At 38.8% G+C, this 19995-nt stretch overlaps 1 protein-coding gene across 1 annotated transcript in view; it reads left to right on the top strand.

Moving 5' to 3' along the window:
* Window positions 1-1245: 1245 nt before the first annotated feature.
* Window positions 1246-19995, top strand: part of LOC118416201 (voltage-dependent calcium channel subunit alpha-2/delta-1-like) — a 56399-nt gene continuing 37649 nt past the window's right edge. Inside the window, exons 1-3 of the mRNA XM_035821282.1 lie at window positions 1246-2045; window positions 5103-5184; window positions 8247-8363. Coding sequence (XP_035677175.1) covers window positions 1891-2045; window positions 5103-5184; window positions 8247-8363 — 354 coding nt within the window. The 5' untranslated portion in view covers window positions 1246-1890. The remainder of the gene's footprint in view (window positions 2046-5102; window positions 5185-8246; window positions 8364-19995) is intronic.

Genomic DNA, 19995 nt, shown 5'->3' with positions numbered 1-19995 from the left:
ACGAAATGAAATCAGAGTTAGTTTCAGAACCTGTAAGTAACCAGACCATTTTGCTGTCTAGTCGTAGACGTGTGGGTTAAAAAGGATGTTTACATCTGAGTTGGTTTCGTGAGCTTTATAAGATGATATAGCACGAATCTGCATTTTGTTCTATTTGACTATTTCATTATACGTTTTCTTGCCCTGAACATGTTAAGAATGAACGCCAAAACTTAACTTTTGCACTGTAAAATACGTTATTCCATAGATGCACGAGAGAATAAACTTGAAGCCTTGAACCCCATGTGCTGTTCACATTTGACAGTTACATGCTCTGTTGTGTCTCTGCCAGACTTTCGCCTGTGCCCGCTTTCTCCCTCCGCTTGATCGAAGTAGTGAAATTAATTTGGACAGGTAAGTACGCGGGATTCGCCCGAATCTCTGGAGAAATGTAGCGCATTAGTTTTAATTACTGCGTCGATTCCTGCCCCGCTAGGGTACTGTGAGGTCTGGTTTCGATTTTTTTTACCTCTGATGAGACCGTAAGGCCACCAGAATGCATGTAAATTCGTGTTCAGCACAAGTTATAATCACAGGCGAGCTATAAGATTCCCAGAAAAGTTTTCTGTCCTAAACTTGTTTTACGCTTTTGTGTGGGGATTGGTGTATAACCATTTAGTATGGCTCGGGGTATAATTGGGTAGTGATTTGCAGCCAAGTCAAAATCATATATTTAGTACGGGCGATGCTCAAGCCCTTTATGATGTTTGGCTGTAAAAAAAATGCAAAGTGCTGTAAGTGCGGTGTGTACAAGACAGCCTTTTCATGATGTTCGGGCTCATTTCTGATAACGTACACAGTTAGAGAGCAGGCGGTATGAAAATAAAAGTGTCACGACTAAACGTTTACATTTCCGTTAGTGTAAAAGAAGTTCACCGAGTGAGGACAAACTTGGAACGAGCTTCCCCCTTGGTGAATTTTTAACGCATTTTCTTATCTAAACATTTGTAATACTAGTGTTTGTGTAACAGTCTACTGGTGCAAGTGGGTGTCAGAAACGTTTACAGGTCAACGTGTTGCATTTTAAATGCAGTGGTATGTTCGATATTACAGGAAGAGACAAGCGCGTGTCCCTAACAAATTTCTTTATTACGCTACAGCGAACAGGGAGCAGAGGTTGTGAGATACAGTACTGATAAGGGCGCGCAATTAGCGCCAAATCAGGAGCGCTAATCTAGGACGGAATTTTAGCATAAACAGTTTATGGGCAATCTATCGCTCACCGCGAGTGAGCATGCCTGCCGAAGTCTCCAGATGTTGGAGGGAAAAAAGATAGAATCTTACTATATATGGAAGATAGTTTGTGTTATGGAGCCCGAAAAAGGTACCAGCATTATAAATATAATATAAGTGCTGGACAAAAGGCACTGTGAATACGGAAAGGTGAAAGTGTTTTGAACACCCGTCCTAGACATGTCCTAGATTTCCTGTGGGATGTCAGCCTTGGGAGTCATAATCACTCCAAGACGCTGTCCGATAGTTTCGACGCGGGCACTCTTCCCCGGTCCTTTTGTGAGCCTTGTGTGATTGAATGCTTCATTAGCGCCACCCAAAGCCGAATGGCAATCGGCTTCCCCGTTCATACAATAAGAAAAACTCCCAGATGACTTCCAGTTCTTCATATTCCTTTTATCCTGCCATTTTTAGATTGCTGTGAAATTGCCGCAATTTTCCTGGGAAATTAGGAGTTAGTCCGGTCTCCAGATCTATAATCACAAACTGCCTGCGGTAATCGATCTCCCCAAAGTTGTGCCATCTTAAATCATCATTAAATGTTTTTAAGACATCTCGCCTACGCTTATTGCCAATGTCGAGTCAATTTTCCGTCATTTCTGCGTCTATTTACAGACGATGTTAATGAGGCCTTGGGGAGGGGCGTGCACCTGTCCGTCACAACGAGGCTCCGCACAATTCAACATGGCGGCGACCAGGCTGGCTGCGGTGGTTCTCCTCGCTAGTCTTTCCATCGGCTCGGCACAACAGCTACAACACCCGTCTCTCAACATGTAAGTACCTTAATGCATCGATGATATACACAGCTCAATATCTGAGAAATATTTCCTTATGTCAGGCCTGATATGTGAGTTTGTAACGGAAGAATCGCGAACGATCGTGAGTCGGGACTTCTTGCACTTACGACTCCTCGTCGATAAGGACGCTGTTTATGTGAACTTCGCTCTCGTACGTTGCCATGCACTACCACTGCCGGTATATCTCTCCAGCGTGGCGACATTAAGCTGTAAATGCATTCTGTAATATTTTCAACCATTTGTAGCTACTCAGACTGTACTCCTGTTTGACCGCTAGCTAGCAGCGTGTCGGATTCTTCAGATAGAGACGTGATAGCTGCTTAGACTTTCTCTGACGTAGACGGACGGTCACGAGTGGTCCGTAACTCGCCTCCGGGCTTTAGTGTTAGCCGCCCCGCCGAATTCTTCTGTGACGGCTTCATTTTAGATGTTGGCCAGTCTTCTCACTATCCTATCTACCAAACATGGGGGATTTGAATCGACACGGGCACAAATTTTCCAGGGAATCCTACTTAACGATAGGCTTGTGATCCCGTCTGTAACGCCTGTTTCCCCAGCTTGCAGGCAGGCGTGTAAAGCTATCGCTGGTTTCGCCTGACTGCATGACCGCACGCTGCACTTCTTAAGCCTCTTTGCGACGCTTTGCTTCCTTAAAGAGTAACCTTTCCGCCAACGGACCGCTACCCGCCTGGTACCAGGGAGTCCGATGTTTTGCCTCACAGCCTTCCACGAAAACGTGCGGCTAGCTGACAGCCAGCTTCGCTATAAAGCGCACTTCAGAGAGGCAAACATTCTGGGCCTAAATCACGGTCCCCTAAATTTGCGCTGATGACTTTGGGACCCCGCTGCGTATACATACCATATTTGTGAAGCGTGGGCATTGTTGTCCTGTGATAAGCGTGAGAGTGTAGACAAATTTGCAGAAGGTCCTCTGTACCTATTGCTACTGTAGCCTTGACCAAACAACAAATAACTGGGTGATAGTAAGGAGATAGGAATCTTATGGTCTAACAGGAGGACACAGGTGTCACTGGTGCACTTGGACTATGACCACACCCAGGTGGACAATTGGATTGATATCAATATGGATGAACTTGCCCTTTGATATCATTGATGCACACAAAATTGATAGAAATGGAACTATAATATGTGGTTGGACAAATTCTAGAAGGGAGATCTATAGTCAGTTTGAATTAGGGCAGTGGCTTGTTGAGTGGGTGGGGCCTGGTGAAATCAGTTTGCTGTTTAGTATTTTCAGCAATGTCAGTGTTTGACATGTTCTCAGTTGCATTGGTTTGTGGACTTTCAGTTTTAAGCAAGGTGACAATGTCCAGATTAGGCCCCAGCCATTCTAGCAATGTTGATACGTTTGAATAGATGTCATGCCATAAATGAAATGATAATAATCATTTAGTTTTAATAACCCTGTCCTTGGGCACATAGGCAGCTAGCACTGGTAGCAGTTTGTATAGCATATGAAGGGGTTTGTAATATATTGCCTCATGGCTGAGATATTATATCATTAACCAAGGAGCTTTTCCCTCCTTACATTAGCTATTGAAATTTAGAAAAAAAAAGAAGTAACATTGACTCTAAATGTATCACCTGATTGGAATATAAATCAAATGGAAAAAAATCCTGTTGTTTGCATGGAGGCAACAAGTCCTTTGCCTTTCAGGTATTTGGGTGTGCCACAAAATTCTGCGAGTCACCTGAGAGCACCCCTGGGGATGGGATTTCTCCTGGTGGTGGAATGATTGATTTCTTGCATAATTTTCTCTTTTATGTGGTAATTAGGCACTCGCCAGTTCGGGACCAATAATTGTGAGCTCCGCTTTTTTGGCTGTGAATTTTTCATGACTTCTGTCTGAATGGGCCGAGGCAGCCCGGTGCCTAACATACATGCAACATATTCTGGTCTAATTATTAAATGATATTTGTCTTCTTCTACACCTATGTCACACAAGACATTAATCAATTTGCACACTGGAATATATGACTAACAAAAGTATTGCTTTTATAATGCAGATTATTGCAAAGTTTATTAGAATTGATGGCACCATGATTGGCTATAAAATGTTGCCTAAGAGTAAAAAACTATTAGTAGTACTAGTTTTAGAAAAAAGCTGCTTATTTTCCATATTGTTTTACGATCAATGAATGATTCTGGATGGAAAATATGTCAATGTCTTACCTCTATGACATTATATCTGTACGTTTCTTCCCCAAGGCATATCAGATTTCAGCCTGGTATGTTGCTCTGCTTGCCACCATATATGAATTCATATTCAGCCATATCTTCTCACACTCAAAGCGAAGATATTATCACATCTGTGTTTTGACATGTTATTGACTCATTAACATAATTCTTAAATTTGCTATTAATTTCTTCACAAAGCTGAACATCAGCTTCACTTTACATTAATCATAGAGTATAATTTTCAGTTTATAGAATTTCATTTAAAATGGAAGGAACTGTACACATATGTTTAGTTCCTTGGAAGATGTATGAAGATTATAGCCTTAGGCCACACCAATTTAATTTCATGGTTCTCGGATTTCCCGACCCATTTTTTCCGACTTGAAAAAAACAATTAGTCCCAAGAATAACACTATAGGTTTTGCTATCGCAGACCTGTAAAAAAACCTATTCCAGGGGTACATACTGCTGATAAACCAATCAGAGAGCTTCTTTGTAGTCACATGATAGAAACCAATCAATAAGCTGGATAAATCATGCCATGAAAAGCTGAAAACTTGACTGCTAACCTTGTTTTTTTGTGTTATATAAGCCTCATATGTTCACCCCAGACTTTTTTGCAAATTTTTATTTATTTTTTTTTTTCGACCGCCCACCCCAAAATTTTTCTGAAAAAATCCGAGAACCAAGAAATTTAATTGGTGTGGCCTTAGCAAGACAAAATTTTTTCAAAGATTGATATTTGACTTTTTTTGTCTATGCCTACAGTAAAATCACTTCCAGATTTGATGGATGATATTATTGGTGGTCTTATTGTGTTTTTTTTTTTCCAGAGTGATGGAGTGGGGTGATAGACTGGAGGAGGAGCTCTACAACATCGTCAGCAAATACAGTGGAGTAGAGGAGCTGAAAAATGTGAGTCAAAAGAGAAGGAGAAAGAAATTATTGTAAGGAGGACAAGTTGAAAGAGTTGCAAATTTTCCAAATTTAGTGACAACTATGACATGAAATCTCTCATATATCCATTGGATACCCAAAGTCTACCAAAATAGCATATTCTACAACTTGGAAAAGCAAGACCTGTAAACTGTAGCGAAAATGTTTTGTTTCTATACTGAATGGCTGAAGGCACATCACATCCCAGTACATAGTGCATACATGCATGTCATATCCAAATAATTGTGGAAAGGTTTGTTATTGGGCATCATTCTCATACAGTCAAAAAAGCCCAAGAAGACCACTCAGTGGTGATGAGATCTGGTTTATGGGGACAAGTGGTCTATACTGAATTTGGATTCTCATTGATTAATGCTTGTCAATGGGAGGTATTATCTCAGGGGCTACCAAAAGTGGTCACATGGGCCAGGTGGTCTGGCAGTTTCCTTTTTCATCCTAGCATCTAAGAATTTCTCTAGTCAATTTCCTACAATTTATTTCCTGAAAACTACTACCCCTGTACAATCTTTGAACAAATCAAAGTCAGTTTAGTGCCTCTTAAGTCTTTAAGAAAGGAAAAAAGAACAATAATTGGAACTATCCGCGGGCCATTAGACAATACATCAGAATCTAAATGCACGAGGGACTCAACAGGTTAATAGGGCAATAAAACTGTCAGAATCAACATGTAGGGATTCTAATTATCATGTGAGCTTGCTGACATTTTTACTTTAGAGTGTTATCATTTTTCCTTTGGAATTCACCATTAGTGTTCTAAGTCCAATTTCAGGGACATAATATGCTTTTCAACACATCTGCACACACCCCTCCCCTTCTTCCTGGTTCAGTCCTAATGGTTTGTGGTAATACTGTATCTAATATCAGCTGCCTGTCCCGTTGGATGACCTTGGACATAACAATTTGACGAGAAGCTGCAAGCATACATAGCGAGGAAAGCTCTAACCTACAGTCAAGGCCAGCATGATATAAGCCTTAGGACATTCAACCCTATTTTCCTCATGACCAAATAATGTTTGCACTATATATAGTGATGAAAGGAGTAATGGAATAAAGGTAAGGGTTGATTTGCACTTCAAAGACGGTACTGTATATCTTTCCATTCTCACTCTGGGGATAGAGAGAGCAGAAATCTAACTTGTTTTGGTCCTAGAAATATTACAAAATACTGCTTTTAATGGTCCAGAAATCAAAGATCAACTTACTAATAAAAGACTGGTCAATTTCACAACTATCCTTAAAATGTAAAACTCTTATTTTGATTCCGTTACCTTATACACAACACAGGTGTTGCATTTAATCAATTCAACTGAGCATGGGTTTAATGACGGTTTTACTTATTAATTTTCTCTGATTATAGCTATACTTACATGCAGTGTGGCATTGAATTCTTGTGGCCTGCATGTTTCTAATGTGTTAGGTACCTGACAGCTGAGGGAAGCTTTTAGAAGCAGTGGAAATGCCAGAGCCTGGCACCCTTAGCAGAATGCCAAATTGGGTAGATCCCCTTGCCCTTCCCTGGCTGGTTAGCATTGCTCAGCTATCAGTTTACTTTCCACTTAAGTGAGACTGGAAATCATCATCTGGCCCAGGTTTTACCTGCAATATCTGAAATGGGCAGATTGTTTTACCCATTTACGTGGAAATGTACGGGTCAATTTGATCATTGTGATGTCCTAATGGGGCTCCGGTGGGGTGTACTTTATTGGCATAATCCCTCCTGTGGCCAGACATCCCTGTTTTCACCCATACCTGTTAATCCTGTTGAAATGGTGAAACATCCTCTCCGAGATTGGATCCGACAAGGAGCAGCCATTCCCCATTCTGATGTGTTCTTGATCAAATCTCCGCTCTGATTCTGTCGGTCGGTCGGCCAGTGGTAATCATAGGAAAGGTCAATAGTTTGATGCCCCCTGCTTCACAATTGCTGTAATTCCAGCCTATAATGTACTTTACATCCCCAAAATGCTAGAGGCAATACCTCCCCCCATTATGTAGGCCATGTCACAGCATTTATTTGGATAATTCAAACTGCAATGTGCCTGCGGATGCATGGACCTGTCAATGCTGGCAGAACCTTACACATAGGACTTGCAGCAATTTGCTTAATGTTTGTCAACTTTCTATGAATGCTTGATGCTTATGCTAAAGTACAGTCAATCCATCTTTAATGAATTTTCAGAATGTTTTATTTATCAAGCCTTGTTTATTACTTTGTGATAATTGATGTTTCCTGAATGCCAGACTGTAAATAATGCATGTTGTGTCAACTCCTTAGGTAACAAATTGCACTAATTATGTCAAATGCAATATTTCTATCGCTTTAAATTTTATTGTGCTAATACTGTTCTTGATAACATTCATTACACAACATCTCTATTGTGTTATCCAAATTAAAGAACATTAATTTTCAAAATGTGATATGATAATTTCTTTCTTCAGGTTTACCTTAAATCCCAGTGAGCTTAACATTAAACATTTTAAGGCAAATTTTGCTTCAGTATTCCTTGCAAGCTTCCAAACCTCAGTCAGTTCAGCCTAGCTGGATTGTGATGTAATCCTTCCTATCTTTTCTTATAATCGTTGTCTACCAAAGATTATCCTAGAGCCTTAAAGTGTTCCTATTGATACATCAAGTCAATATTAGATTACTGCCTGCATCGTACTGTTCATCAGTACATACAAAAGCTACCTCTTTGCTTAACAACTACAAATCTAATCATTTAGCATTATCATATAATTAGTTTTCTCCACATGAAAGTTAAAGACAAAACACTGTAATACCCTTGTTAAATCAACAAATCTATCAAAGACTAGAGGCAAATGACGAATGACGTCAGTTCCGCCTTAGAAAGTATTGTCTAATCAGAAAAGCAGCATTTTGATTGACAAGAAGCTGGTAAGTCAAAATATGCAGTTGTATATGTGCAATGTACTCTATGTAATCTAATATAAAGTACACTGTACATCAATGTTATAACATATGTTTATATATCTAATTTTTCCTGTGTGTTGTGTTTCAGTTTTATCGAGATCACAATGTGAACCTGAATGTTGTGGATGTAGATGGGCAGGTACTGGTACAGCAAACAGCCAAGGAAATCGATGGCCTGCTCTCCAAGAAGATGAAGGCCTTAGAGGTAAGAGCATTGAATGATGGAAGAAATGAGTTATGAGATGAATGTATATATGTGGGCCTTCAGTGAATGTTAGATGACAGAATGATATCTAGGACATATGATAATGACTTAAAAAATATGTGTACAGTAACATTTTGTAGAGGAAACCTTCAAAAAGTTTTACTGTAGCATTAGAGACATTTCTACTGTATGAAACTGTGTTAAACTTTCTATTTGGAAAAGAATCTGGCTCGTTGAAGTTTTATTATTACAGGGAAAATGTTATAAAGTAGATGTGATGACTTAATTAATGATCCCAGCCAGCCCTTGAACATGACCGCCTTCTGCTGATGGCCCAGTCCCCCTGCTGGGCATATGAGTAATACAGTGCTGGTGAGGCAAATCACAAGTTCACATGCACTGTGATGCACTCCATTGATTTATATTGATTGTCAGGTCCTGCTGGAATGCCGGGAGGAATCACCCAAATCATGTTTATTAATCGAGAGCTGTCTCCCCGGTAGGAAGGTGAGGTTCCGTCTGTCAGGGTTCTGACCCCCGGCTCAGCAGGCATTTTCTCCCCGTGTTCAGGGACAACTTGTCAGAGATGAAAGGCTTTGGAGTTTCTTTCTTCAACAGTGTTTATTTCCTCAGGGGGACTCCAGGTGATCAGGCTATAAAATATTGAAGCTGGTGTATTGTAGAGAGTCAGCAGGTGAAGCCTGTTACAGGGCAGGGTTGGGAGGAAAGGGGATCTTACAGCACTGCAGAGAAGTGGTAGTCTCTGTTCTATAAGTGCTGAGTCAGTTTCTCTTCAGGCAAGGAAACACATTTGACTTGTGAAGAAGTTTGCCAATGGGTCAGGGACTTTTTTGGTCACATTATGCTCTTTTAAGATTAAAAGTTTATAGAAGACCCACAGTTGTACTAGACTGCATACCTCACAGTTGAGGAAATTCTCTACTCGATACCGTGGGCAAATGTGTAATATATATTTGATACTCTTCCAAACTCGGTTATCAAGTAGCCGAATGATTTTTGTCAGTCATTAGAAAATGACTGTGGTCAGGTAAGGATTCTTGTTAATTATGCCTTTATGTCTCCCTACACAGTGTAATCATTGTGAATAACGATGTAATTGTGTAACAATTGCCATGTTAAACCTAAATCAATTGGAGGCATTGATTGGACGTGGTCCATTTTCTTTGGAGAATTGATTGGGAAATGAACAACCTGTCATGGTCACCACCAGATGGAGGTGGTGGAAAGACTTTGAAGGCACAAGTGGTGTCTCCCTGGGCCCCGTTTTGGTGTCTAAAACTGGTAATATCTGAAGAAAAATGCAGCAGTGAACAATTGCATATTTTTGATGCAATCATTTAAGACACTCTCAACTGACCATTACGAAGTATGCAAATCTTATATGAAGCAAAATACCCCTCCCTCAAACTAACCAGACATAAAGTTCTATTGACAGCATGATTTGAAATATTTGCATTTCCTATTTTTCTTCCGTACATTAAGGCAGAGTTAATAACCCACCCAGATGTGCATGTGGTGCCAGAAAGCTGGGTTTGTTCCTATAACCACAAATAAACCACACACTAATCAAACATTCTGCCCCATTTGTATCCATTAGGATTTTCAAATATTTGCATTTCCTATATTGGTTATCCATTAATATAGAGCTAATAACCTGCCCTTAGGTGTATGTCACAAGGTCCTGGTTGGTTCCTGTAACATGCAGTTCTAATCATATATGCATGTTATTCACTCAGTTTTTTTTTTCTTCCAGTGCCTACGAGGCCTTATGGCACCATGTGGCCTATGATTATTATTTCATATTTCTCAATTCTTGAAAACATACTTTCAAGACTTCCGATGTTATTGATGCCTCCCTTACATAACTTTATCTCAGAGGGCCAATCATTGAATCATGCCACCAATAAAATAAAAATTGGTAGGTTTGTCAAGGTTTTTGTTAATTAGAAGGCAACCTTCATGTAATGAAGAAAGTTGTGACTTGAAGTATTGAATTTCTTTGTTAGAAGAAGGTGTTAATTATTAGGTATTCCCTAATGCCAATACCCAGGCTGGGAAAAGTAATTTGCTAAGAGTACAACGACCAAGGCCATAAATGTAATGAGTTTCTGCAATGTTTATTTCATGAGCCTCTATTTGATCCTCCTTCCCACCGGTAGATATAAGCCATGATGGCGCTGTGCAGTTTTACTGATTAAGCAGTGTCTTGGCATTTGTGATGCTTTAATTCAAAGAATTCAAATTAAATTTGTGGCATTCAGAAATTAATCAACATTTTGGAATGTTGACTTGGAGGGAAACTTCCGATTTATTGACTAGTGTTTAAGGAGTAAGATTTAAGATTAGTCAGGAAGAGATTTTTAATGAAGATAAGTAGAGAAGTAAAGGAAATTCAATGTGAAGAAAGGCCCCAGACATAGGCAGAATATGTATAATGAATAGCATGTACTTCCAAATAAAGATTGCTGCGCTCTCTCCTGGGGAGGATGTAATCATGTAAAACTTGAAATCTCAGATCCAAGATAGCGAAATGAATATTGTGGAGGAATACAGTCTACTGGCTGTGTAATGTTGGAACATATATAATAAGACAACACCTTTTCATTTTATAAATGCGCAGTATAACGATTAATGACTAGTGGTGTTTTACTTGTGGTATGCTTGTGGCTAACGTAGAAAGATGACTTCCTAGCAAAAGTTCAATGGACTTTCTACCGATGATCAGTTCCTTGATACTGATCTTGAAATCTGTTTATCCTCTAGGCCGTTTGCTTATCTTCTTAAGAAATCTTCACCTTCTGGATATCATATGCAAATGTTGAGTGCATATAATTGATCAAGGACCCCTGTAGATGTGAGATTATGAATCCATTTGTAGTGAATGAATACCCTTGGCTTTGTCAAGTACATCCCACTGGTTCTGTCTAACCAAACTTCAAAGACAGTACTTGATTACAACAAGCACACGTCCACATTCCCCTGCCTCTAATCACTTATTAACCACCTGATTAATTGGCTCTATATATTAGTCTTGTATGCCCACAGGTGTGTTGATCAATATGTGATATCTGAATCCTTTGTGTTAAATCATCAGGGATTTTCCTCAGCAGTGATCATAAGTAAAGACAATTGTTCAAGAAATGTAGTTTTCCCTAAACCATAGTTAATTCTATAATGCTAAATGTTGTTCTGAACAACAGATTTAATAGATGTACTGATACATGAATGTACTGAATATATGTTTAGAATTATTTTTTTAATGCCCCTGCAGTAGTGAGTTTTCATGATCTGAAATAAAATGATCTGCAGTAAAAAGTGGATATTGCCCTTAACATGAAAGCTTTGCATCAACAGGTTAAACCTGGTGTTATATGACCTACTCCAAATAGCCAACTTGTATGTGTTCAGTTAGCAGGTCATACAAGTTACTGAATATTTAATCTAGTGCACTTAATACCTGAGTCAGCTTCCACTGCTGGGAACTAATACCCCCTTGTTGATACCATCAACAGTCTGATGTTTACACCTTCCTCAACCCAAAACAGCAGGACGAAACCTGCCACTGTTTGTTTTATTCCCTGGCTGCTGATTGGCTACGAAAAGAAAGAGCTGTGATTGTTTTTTCTACACTTGGTACAATGTGGCCTGCATATACATATAGCAATGCACTAGGTCAGGCATGCAGACTTCTTTCTGGAGTTACTTCCATTTGGGGTGTAAGCTATGCGTCATCTTTCAGTACATGGCACTGTGACCCCTACCGTATACTGAAGTCAGAGGATTATGGTACCAAATTGGCATGAAAAGCATTTGGGTCTCTTGATATGGCAGATATTTCTTTTCAGTCTCCTTGGATGACAAACTGAACAATATCAACCTAGATGAATGGCGTTAGCCAGTGAATATGTAGGATATATTTTGGTTTAGTCAAAAGTTATTCATGACTTAGTGAAACTGTTTACTCTCTTTTGAATTGATTTACATTGTATAATTGATTCAGTAATGCTATTATGCATGCACAAAAGAAATCTTCTCACTTGAAATAAGCTTTTCAGTGTTATATCATGCCACTGCACAGTGACCCTGTAGCTGGTATATTGCCTATTCAAAACACATTACACCCACATATCCCCTTAGGGTTTCTTACATGTTTACCCCACCCAAATGGTGTAAATATTGTTTTAGTGGTTACAGACTTGCATGAAAGCTAATGGAGTGCTGGGAGGTCCATACCAATTGCCTTCTGTAGTGTAGATATGGGATAAGTGGGGTATCTTTAATCTTTGGGAAAATCAAATTTGTGGGTCAATATAAATGCTTACTGCATTGGTTAAAACCATTTCTTTGTATAATCAGTCTTGCTTTCAGACTATATGTAGTTTTTTGGCCCAAGGGCTTAATTTCATGCTGTAGTGAAGGAAACTACGTACCTTGCAAGGAAGTGTTGAAAGTTAAGTGTTATTGTTAGGGAAACTTGGCATTGAAGCTAACTTTGAAAAGTGTTGCTATGGATAACTTAATGCATTGTGCATTTTTGATAAGGTATTCTTTGATGTATTATGAAAGTAAGTATTGACTTTTATGTACCTTCATTGCATTTGTTGATTGATAGATGAAAAATGATTCCACTGTAGCATAGCATTTGCTATTAGTTGTAATAATACCATTTATATGTGATTGCAGCAAAATTGGCTTGTATAAAGGTTGTTACTGCTAGATTATGTAAAGAACTGTCACACATATTTGTCCTGTAATGATATGACTTCAATTTGTAAGCAGTATTTGAATTGTGTAGTAGAGGGGTAGGAAGTTACGGGGGCTAAGACACAAGTAAGGAAAAATTCCTTATATGATCAACTTTATCAAGGTCTCCCAGAGCAGAGCAAGCCAAGTTATACTTGGATCTTTCTAGAATTAGGTTACCGATCTAGAAAAAATTCATCAAATGTAAAGTAATGAAATATTTGGCACTTTTGAAAAATGTGTAATGCAGGCTATGAATAATAGATCACAAAGTTTAACTGTATATTGCATGTAAGTCTAATGTTTCCATTCTAACTGAATTTGGGCTCGTAATGATGCGTGAACGGAAGAAAAGTAGCCTAATACTATAGCAAAGTGCTGCTGCTTGGGTCTAGAAAATAAGATAAAATGAAAAAAGATAAGAAGATAGGAAGAAAGGAAATATTTTCTTGGATACATGAACATACAAAGTCACGTACTGTTCAAAGATCCTTACAATAGTTACATTGCTCCTTGTCTAATGAACATGAGGTTATAATCAAAGCTTCATGTGAGAGTTAGAGCACATAGAAGGGAGTCATAATGCCTATTAGAATATATATATAGATTGCATTCTGAGAGGTGTATGTAGCAAAAGACGCTGTGAGAATTGAAGCCCTAACATTTATAATTCATCAGCTTTAATGGAAAGTCCTCTGCTTGACATTAGGGTGACCATGGGAGCCCCAATCACCAAAATGCAAAGTTCAAGACATAAATCAAAGAGAAATGATCAGCTGGCTGTCCATGTGGAAGATAAAGTCCATCTTTGCACCAAACAGATAACCAGTTAACAGCCCCCTGGGGTGCTTCTTAAGATAATGGTCAGATATACAACTGAAAGTCATTTATTCTAAGCTGACAGGTATTCAAAAAGGGCTTTGCAAAAAGGGAAAACACTTGTCATATAAAAATGTAGGGTGTAACATCCTTAGCTGCTACAAGATTTCCATATGATAACAAAATCTTTTTTTTGGACCATTACGCTTTTAGAACTTGGCCTCAGCTGGTTTTTAGCCCACCAGAGTGAAGTTGAAAGCATCCTGTTGGTATATTACACATGTGTCAGTTTTTCCTTTTAATGGTTTGTGTTGGCTAATCTATTTCTGGGTTTGTCCTGATTGCCACTCTCATACTACTGTAAATGCACCTGTCACCTGTCTCAACATCAGGCATAGCCACCTTACAAAAACTCCTCTTAGACCTCTTGTCAAAGTACACAAAGAATAGATTTTTTTGCCTTATAAGGAGTGCCCAGTACTTCCGAATGAAGGGATATTGCCAGACGTAAAACAGCAAGGAAAAGTTCAAATAGGGTTATGGATAGGGTGATATTACTTTCTTTTCTGTGAGATTGACTGAAATCGTTCAATTTTGCCAGGATGTGGCAGGAGTGCAAAGTTCAAATGGCTCTGGGTCAAACTATGATTGGCTGAAGTGCCTCTGTTTAGCACTTGAACTATTAGGTGAATTGTTATGACCCCAATGCCAAACTCTGGCCACAACATTGTAATGTTGAACTTCTGTAGTCCCTTTAACACTGATTTTTTGGGCCCATGTCCTGGGCTTTGTCTGTTTAGTTGTTTTGGGTATTATTGTCATGTTAAAGCTGTTTTGCTGTGCAGGAGTCTGAGACATACAGCCTGGGCATGTAGGTAGGATTATTCCTACGGCGGCCGTGGTAATAATGTTCAATTTTCAGCCCAGGAACACCAGGAATTTATGTAATGACCTGTGAAGAACTGTACTTGCTGGTTATTAGCATCAGCCTTTTTGAACATGTTACAGCTCCGTTACTGCCTGATTTACTGCCCAGCTTGCTGACAATCATGCACCGCCGACTTGCCAGCGGCATTTACCTTTGTCAAGTTATCACCATCTGTTGGGTTCCGCCATGTCCCCACCAATATGTTATTGTTATTGTTATTGTAGTGTGCCGTAATGATTTTTGTCCTGTGAGTTTCTGACCTTTGCCTGGATGGTTGGACAACAAGGCCGTGGATACCCCCGTAGATAATTGGGCCTGCCTGTCATTGATTCTCTCAGCCATGCCTGTCAACTGGTCGTAATAAATACATGATTAGATTTTGAATGATTAATGGCACGCTGTGGGATGGGACAGTGTGTGATAGTTTTATCAAGTAATGCTATCCACCTGTTATGTGTGTTTTATTGATATTCTAATTGTACCATAAAGCCAAGATATCTAGTATTGAAATGGACACTAGGAATATGTGCTGGATTTCATCAGGCTAATTTTGTATGATAGGAAAAGAATATCAGTATTACTGCATGGTCATTTTGTTATAATGAAAAAAACAAGGACATATCCCATTTTTATGATTATCCTGACATTTGATTTTGATGATTTTATTGAGTTTCAAATGTTAATTGTGAGTGCTGGGTGGTATGTGGAGGTCTTTCTTGTACATGTAACTTACATCTCTAGTTGAGGAAATACAGGCCAAAGTTTCATCTTCTCAAGGTTTCATTTAGTCTGTTATTGTATTTCAAATGTAACTATATTTCTGTTAGAAGTCAAGACAGGTTTAGATATGTATCCATTTCTTAACGAATCTAGTTATTTTTTGCTAGTGACTGCAACTTGTGTTTCATTGAAAATAGTGTTAAAGTAGAGATGAACTGGTTTGAAAATTGATATTGAATGTAAGATACTTTTAAATTATCTTTTCAGGAAAGGTCTAATCATTAAGAGATGACCACTCTGCTGTGATGGCTAATCAGTATAACATTATCTCACAAATTACATGTAACTTTACTTCATTAATATACATGTGATCTCAGAAGCCGGAGACTTTGCCTTGTAATGTGTACAAATGCTCCCATCATGTGTTTTTAAACAAATTTTAGTTCATAACTATCAGCATCGGTAACAATGATACAAATGAGGATAATAGATATGAGGATAATAGATAACGTGATAATGTTCATTCATCAATATTTATCATAACTATTGTAAAGACATGCATGTGGTCACACCAGACTGCCTTTGAACCAATCTCAGGAATCCTAATTTCAAAGGCTGACATGTATTTTTGAGTGACAATTTTTCAATCTGTAGTGCATGTTTGAGCCCTTTGATTGTTGATTCTGGGATAGCCGGCTTCAGACCTTGTGGGTGCTATCAGGTTTGCATGAATCGTGAATAATTGATAAAGTGGCACACAGCATTACTCGGCCCATTAACCATATCAACATTATCAATAAAGAAACTAATATTACTAGAGTGCCTAATTAGCTTACTGTCACAGTGTAATTATAAGGTTATTACACATTTATTGTAAATGATGGGGATGTCATGTCTTCTTAAGTAAAACATGACCATGTTTCCGAGCTGTTTTACTTGTGCATTTCTTCAGGAAGATCAACCCAAGTCCTGATCTATGTAAGAAGCCATACTTTTCTATATGATGCTACCTTTAAAGCCTAGGAGGCTTTTCTAGATGCTGTGAGTCTGTCTATTTTGCTTTGTGGGAATGCTAAGTCCACAAAGTTTTCAGTAGAGTTTTTTGCATATGCTTATTGATGATTATTATGTCTAGGCCAGGTCAATAAGGAGTTTTTTAGAAAAAGCTGACCAATGACTTACTGGAATGCCACTTAGCTTCCTAAAGTTAGTAGCAAAATGTGTTTACGCATGTAATGAGCTCATAAAACATTCAATGGGGCCTGACTTTGGTGCTGAAATAGTGCTGAAATTGGTTTGTCCATTGTATACTAACAGGGATATGCCAGGTACCGAATTTACCCTGTCCATGGTGCTGAAAATGTTTTCCAATGTGCTGAAATATGTTTCCTGGTCCCAATATGTGTTCCAAGGTGCTGATATGTGTTCCAAGGTGCTAAAATATGTTCCCTGGTGCTGATATGGGTTTCAAGGTGCTGAAAGTGTGTACAAGCTGCTGAAATATGTTCCCTGGTGCTGATATGGATGGGTTCCATGGTCTTGATACCTGTTCTATGGGGTTGCAAAATGTTCCCTAGTGCTGACTTGTGTTCATTTCCGTATAGGAGTTAAATGTGAATACAAACAACTGACAAAGTTTTTGAAAACAAGAATGCCACTTCCTCATAGCTAATTGCAAAATATAATTCCAGTTGGAAATACAAAATTAGCTCATCCTTGCTCTTTGATAGGACTGACTTTAGTTAATCTATTGTAAATGTTACTCAATGAATAAGAAAGATGCTGAAAAATGTCACACTGAATCATAATTTTCTTAGAAATGTCAAGACAATCTAGAATCCCAGAATGTTAATACTAAGTAATGGAAAAGAAAAGGCTTAGAAATGATGAATTATGAACAGTGACAGGAACAAATTAAAGTGTTACTAAAAAAAAACACAAATTCACCTCTCTCAAACTTAACCATGTCTGATATTTCATGGTGAAATTTTTGTTGCTTAGCCAAACTAGAAAGTTACATTCACTAACTAAGTATACCTGTTCAAACATTACATTTCAATGACTAATTTAATTTTGGCATATGGGGAAAAGGAGTAGGAGAAGTGCCCTTTGAGGTAGAGAGGAAAATGAAATAGCCTAAAGATCTTTCCCTCAGACATGCAATGGTCTTTAAGTTACTGCATAAAATATATCAGGCATACCCAATCTTGTTCATTCTGGCCAAGATTAAAACTGAATGTGACTTATTCAACCGTAAGTTGATGGCATCTTCCAAAGAATGTGGTGTCTTAAATCGAGTTATTGATGAGCTTCTAGAAGTTACAGTTTTGGAAAAACTTTGTCTCACAAACCTGGTTCCTATTGACCGCAGCCACAGTATAATGAAGGATGAATTGTCATGAGACGTGGAAATGTCATTTTTGGCAACTTTCCAGGGATACAGGTATTAAGTAACCATAGTCACTACTCTTTGTCATTTTCTTTTATCCATATGTGGGTCTGAATATTTTTCTGATATTCCCACTGTGTCCATGATCAGCTTTCTCATTCTTGAGTTTCATGGAACTCATGGAGCTCATGGAACTTAAAAGGGATTACAAAATAATTCATTGTACCTCTACAGGTACCTCCACCTAAAACAGCATTCATTTATTATTTACAGGTTTTGGAGTATGTGTTGACCTCAGATTTGAAAGAGTAAAAGAGCTGTTGAATGTGCTGAAAAGTTTTCTTCTGTGCTGCTATCCACCCACTGTGCAGATTTTTTTGAAAGAGGATCTTATATTTTCTATTTGTTGGTGAAGGAACAAAAGTTGTAATTCTGTCTTAACAGAAAGACAAACCTGCATATCTGTACTTTGCTACTAAAGCCACGGATTTGAGGTGAGATGGGCCAAAGCCAGAGGGAGGTGTTAGCTGGATGATTCCCGTATAGATTCGCTGGTGATTTACTGGCTTTTCCCCAAACACCTTGCCATTGAGCAGTTCTGTAACGATCAGAGGTCGGCATAATATGGGAGAAGATGACGGTCATGAATCAGACCTGGTATGAGATGGAGAATCATGGGCTCCACCCGAGAGTAGTTTTGCTGGAAAATTGGACCATCCCCTTGGATGGTGATGATTATAGACCATCAGTCATGCATTACGATGATAGATAGCCATGAATCCAATCCATCCTATCTGCAGTAAGATTATAGTCCGGCCTGGCTGCCGGCATCCCCCGGGAATGTTTTGGCTCTCAGAGAAAATAACCACAGCTTAATTGGTCTGGCATGATGTATGGGTCCTAATGTCACAGGCAGCAACACCCACTGCAGATGAAACTCTCCGTAGTAGTGACCTTGGTCAGAACAATTGGGCAGTAATGACGGTGCTGGCTTATGTTTCTTTTTTATAGATATTTTTTTCATGATGAGTCCTGCTGTGCATGGGGAGAAAAGGTCATGGCTAACCACTGGGGATTTATTATCCTACGTGGCTGAGAGACACTAGTGCAAGTAGCCACTGTCCTAGGACTTCTAGCTTCCCTAGCCTTCTGCCCTAATGTCAGTATGTCAATGTCTCCCCTGTGTGATACATCTTGCAGATAAGAGATGAAAGCACATTCAGAGCGTGGAAAATGAGGGCTAATACCATGTCATGCTCACCTGGAGGGTGATAAAAGTTTGGCAGTGTAACCATTTTGTGATATATCCTTGACATTCAAGAATATATCACTAAAGAGCACTGTCAGTGTGAAATGAGCAAGGGCCATGATGAAAGTAAAGCAATAAAACTGTTTGGAAATATATCTCTAAGCTGACAGACACCTTGTCAAAGGTTTTGAAAACTAGTTTTTGTTGGGTCACTTTTACAATTTTGCAACTTTTCATCTACTTTGCAAGAAAGGTAAAAGAGGTAATGGTTGAATTATTTCTTGGTCATTAATCTTAAATGCTGGAAGCACACTGTGTCCCTTGCTTCTATCCCAATCCATGCTATTATGTCATACCTGAGCCACAATAATGTTTGATACAGGTGTTCTGAACCATGTGATAATTTTCCGTATCACACAGGCGTCTTAATTATATCACATAGGCTTCCATCGATTAAACAGAATGCACTCCACTGCAAGAAAACGGAGTTCTTTTGTTCGAATTTTTCTCTAATTGATGTTCTCAACAAATAAAGTTCTGTTGTTGACGCAGGCTGAAACAGTGTGTCGAATTTTATCCTTTTTATCATAAGTTTGGCAATTAAATCAGTATTTTCCGGGTAAGACATGAATAAAATACAACACAGTGTAATTCGTATCACCCTCGGTCCCATCCCTCCCGCGTGTCGGATTGCCCTTAGGAGGAATGAGACAAGTTGTCAGGCTGGTACCTCGGTTAATACAGAATATGCCGTGTTGTATTC

The sequence above is a fragment of the Branchiostoma floridae genome, chromosome 5 (assembly GCF_000003815.2).
Source record: "Branchiostoma floridae strain S238N-H82 chromosome 5, Bfl_VNyyK, whole genome shotgun sequence".
Lineage (NCBI taxonomy): Eukaryota > Metazoa > Chordata > Leptocardii > Amphioxiformes > Branchiostomatidae > Branchiostoma > Branchiostoma floridae.
Note: the sequence above shows the minus strand (reverse complement) of the source record. Positions and strands in the feature narration are given on the sequence as shown.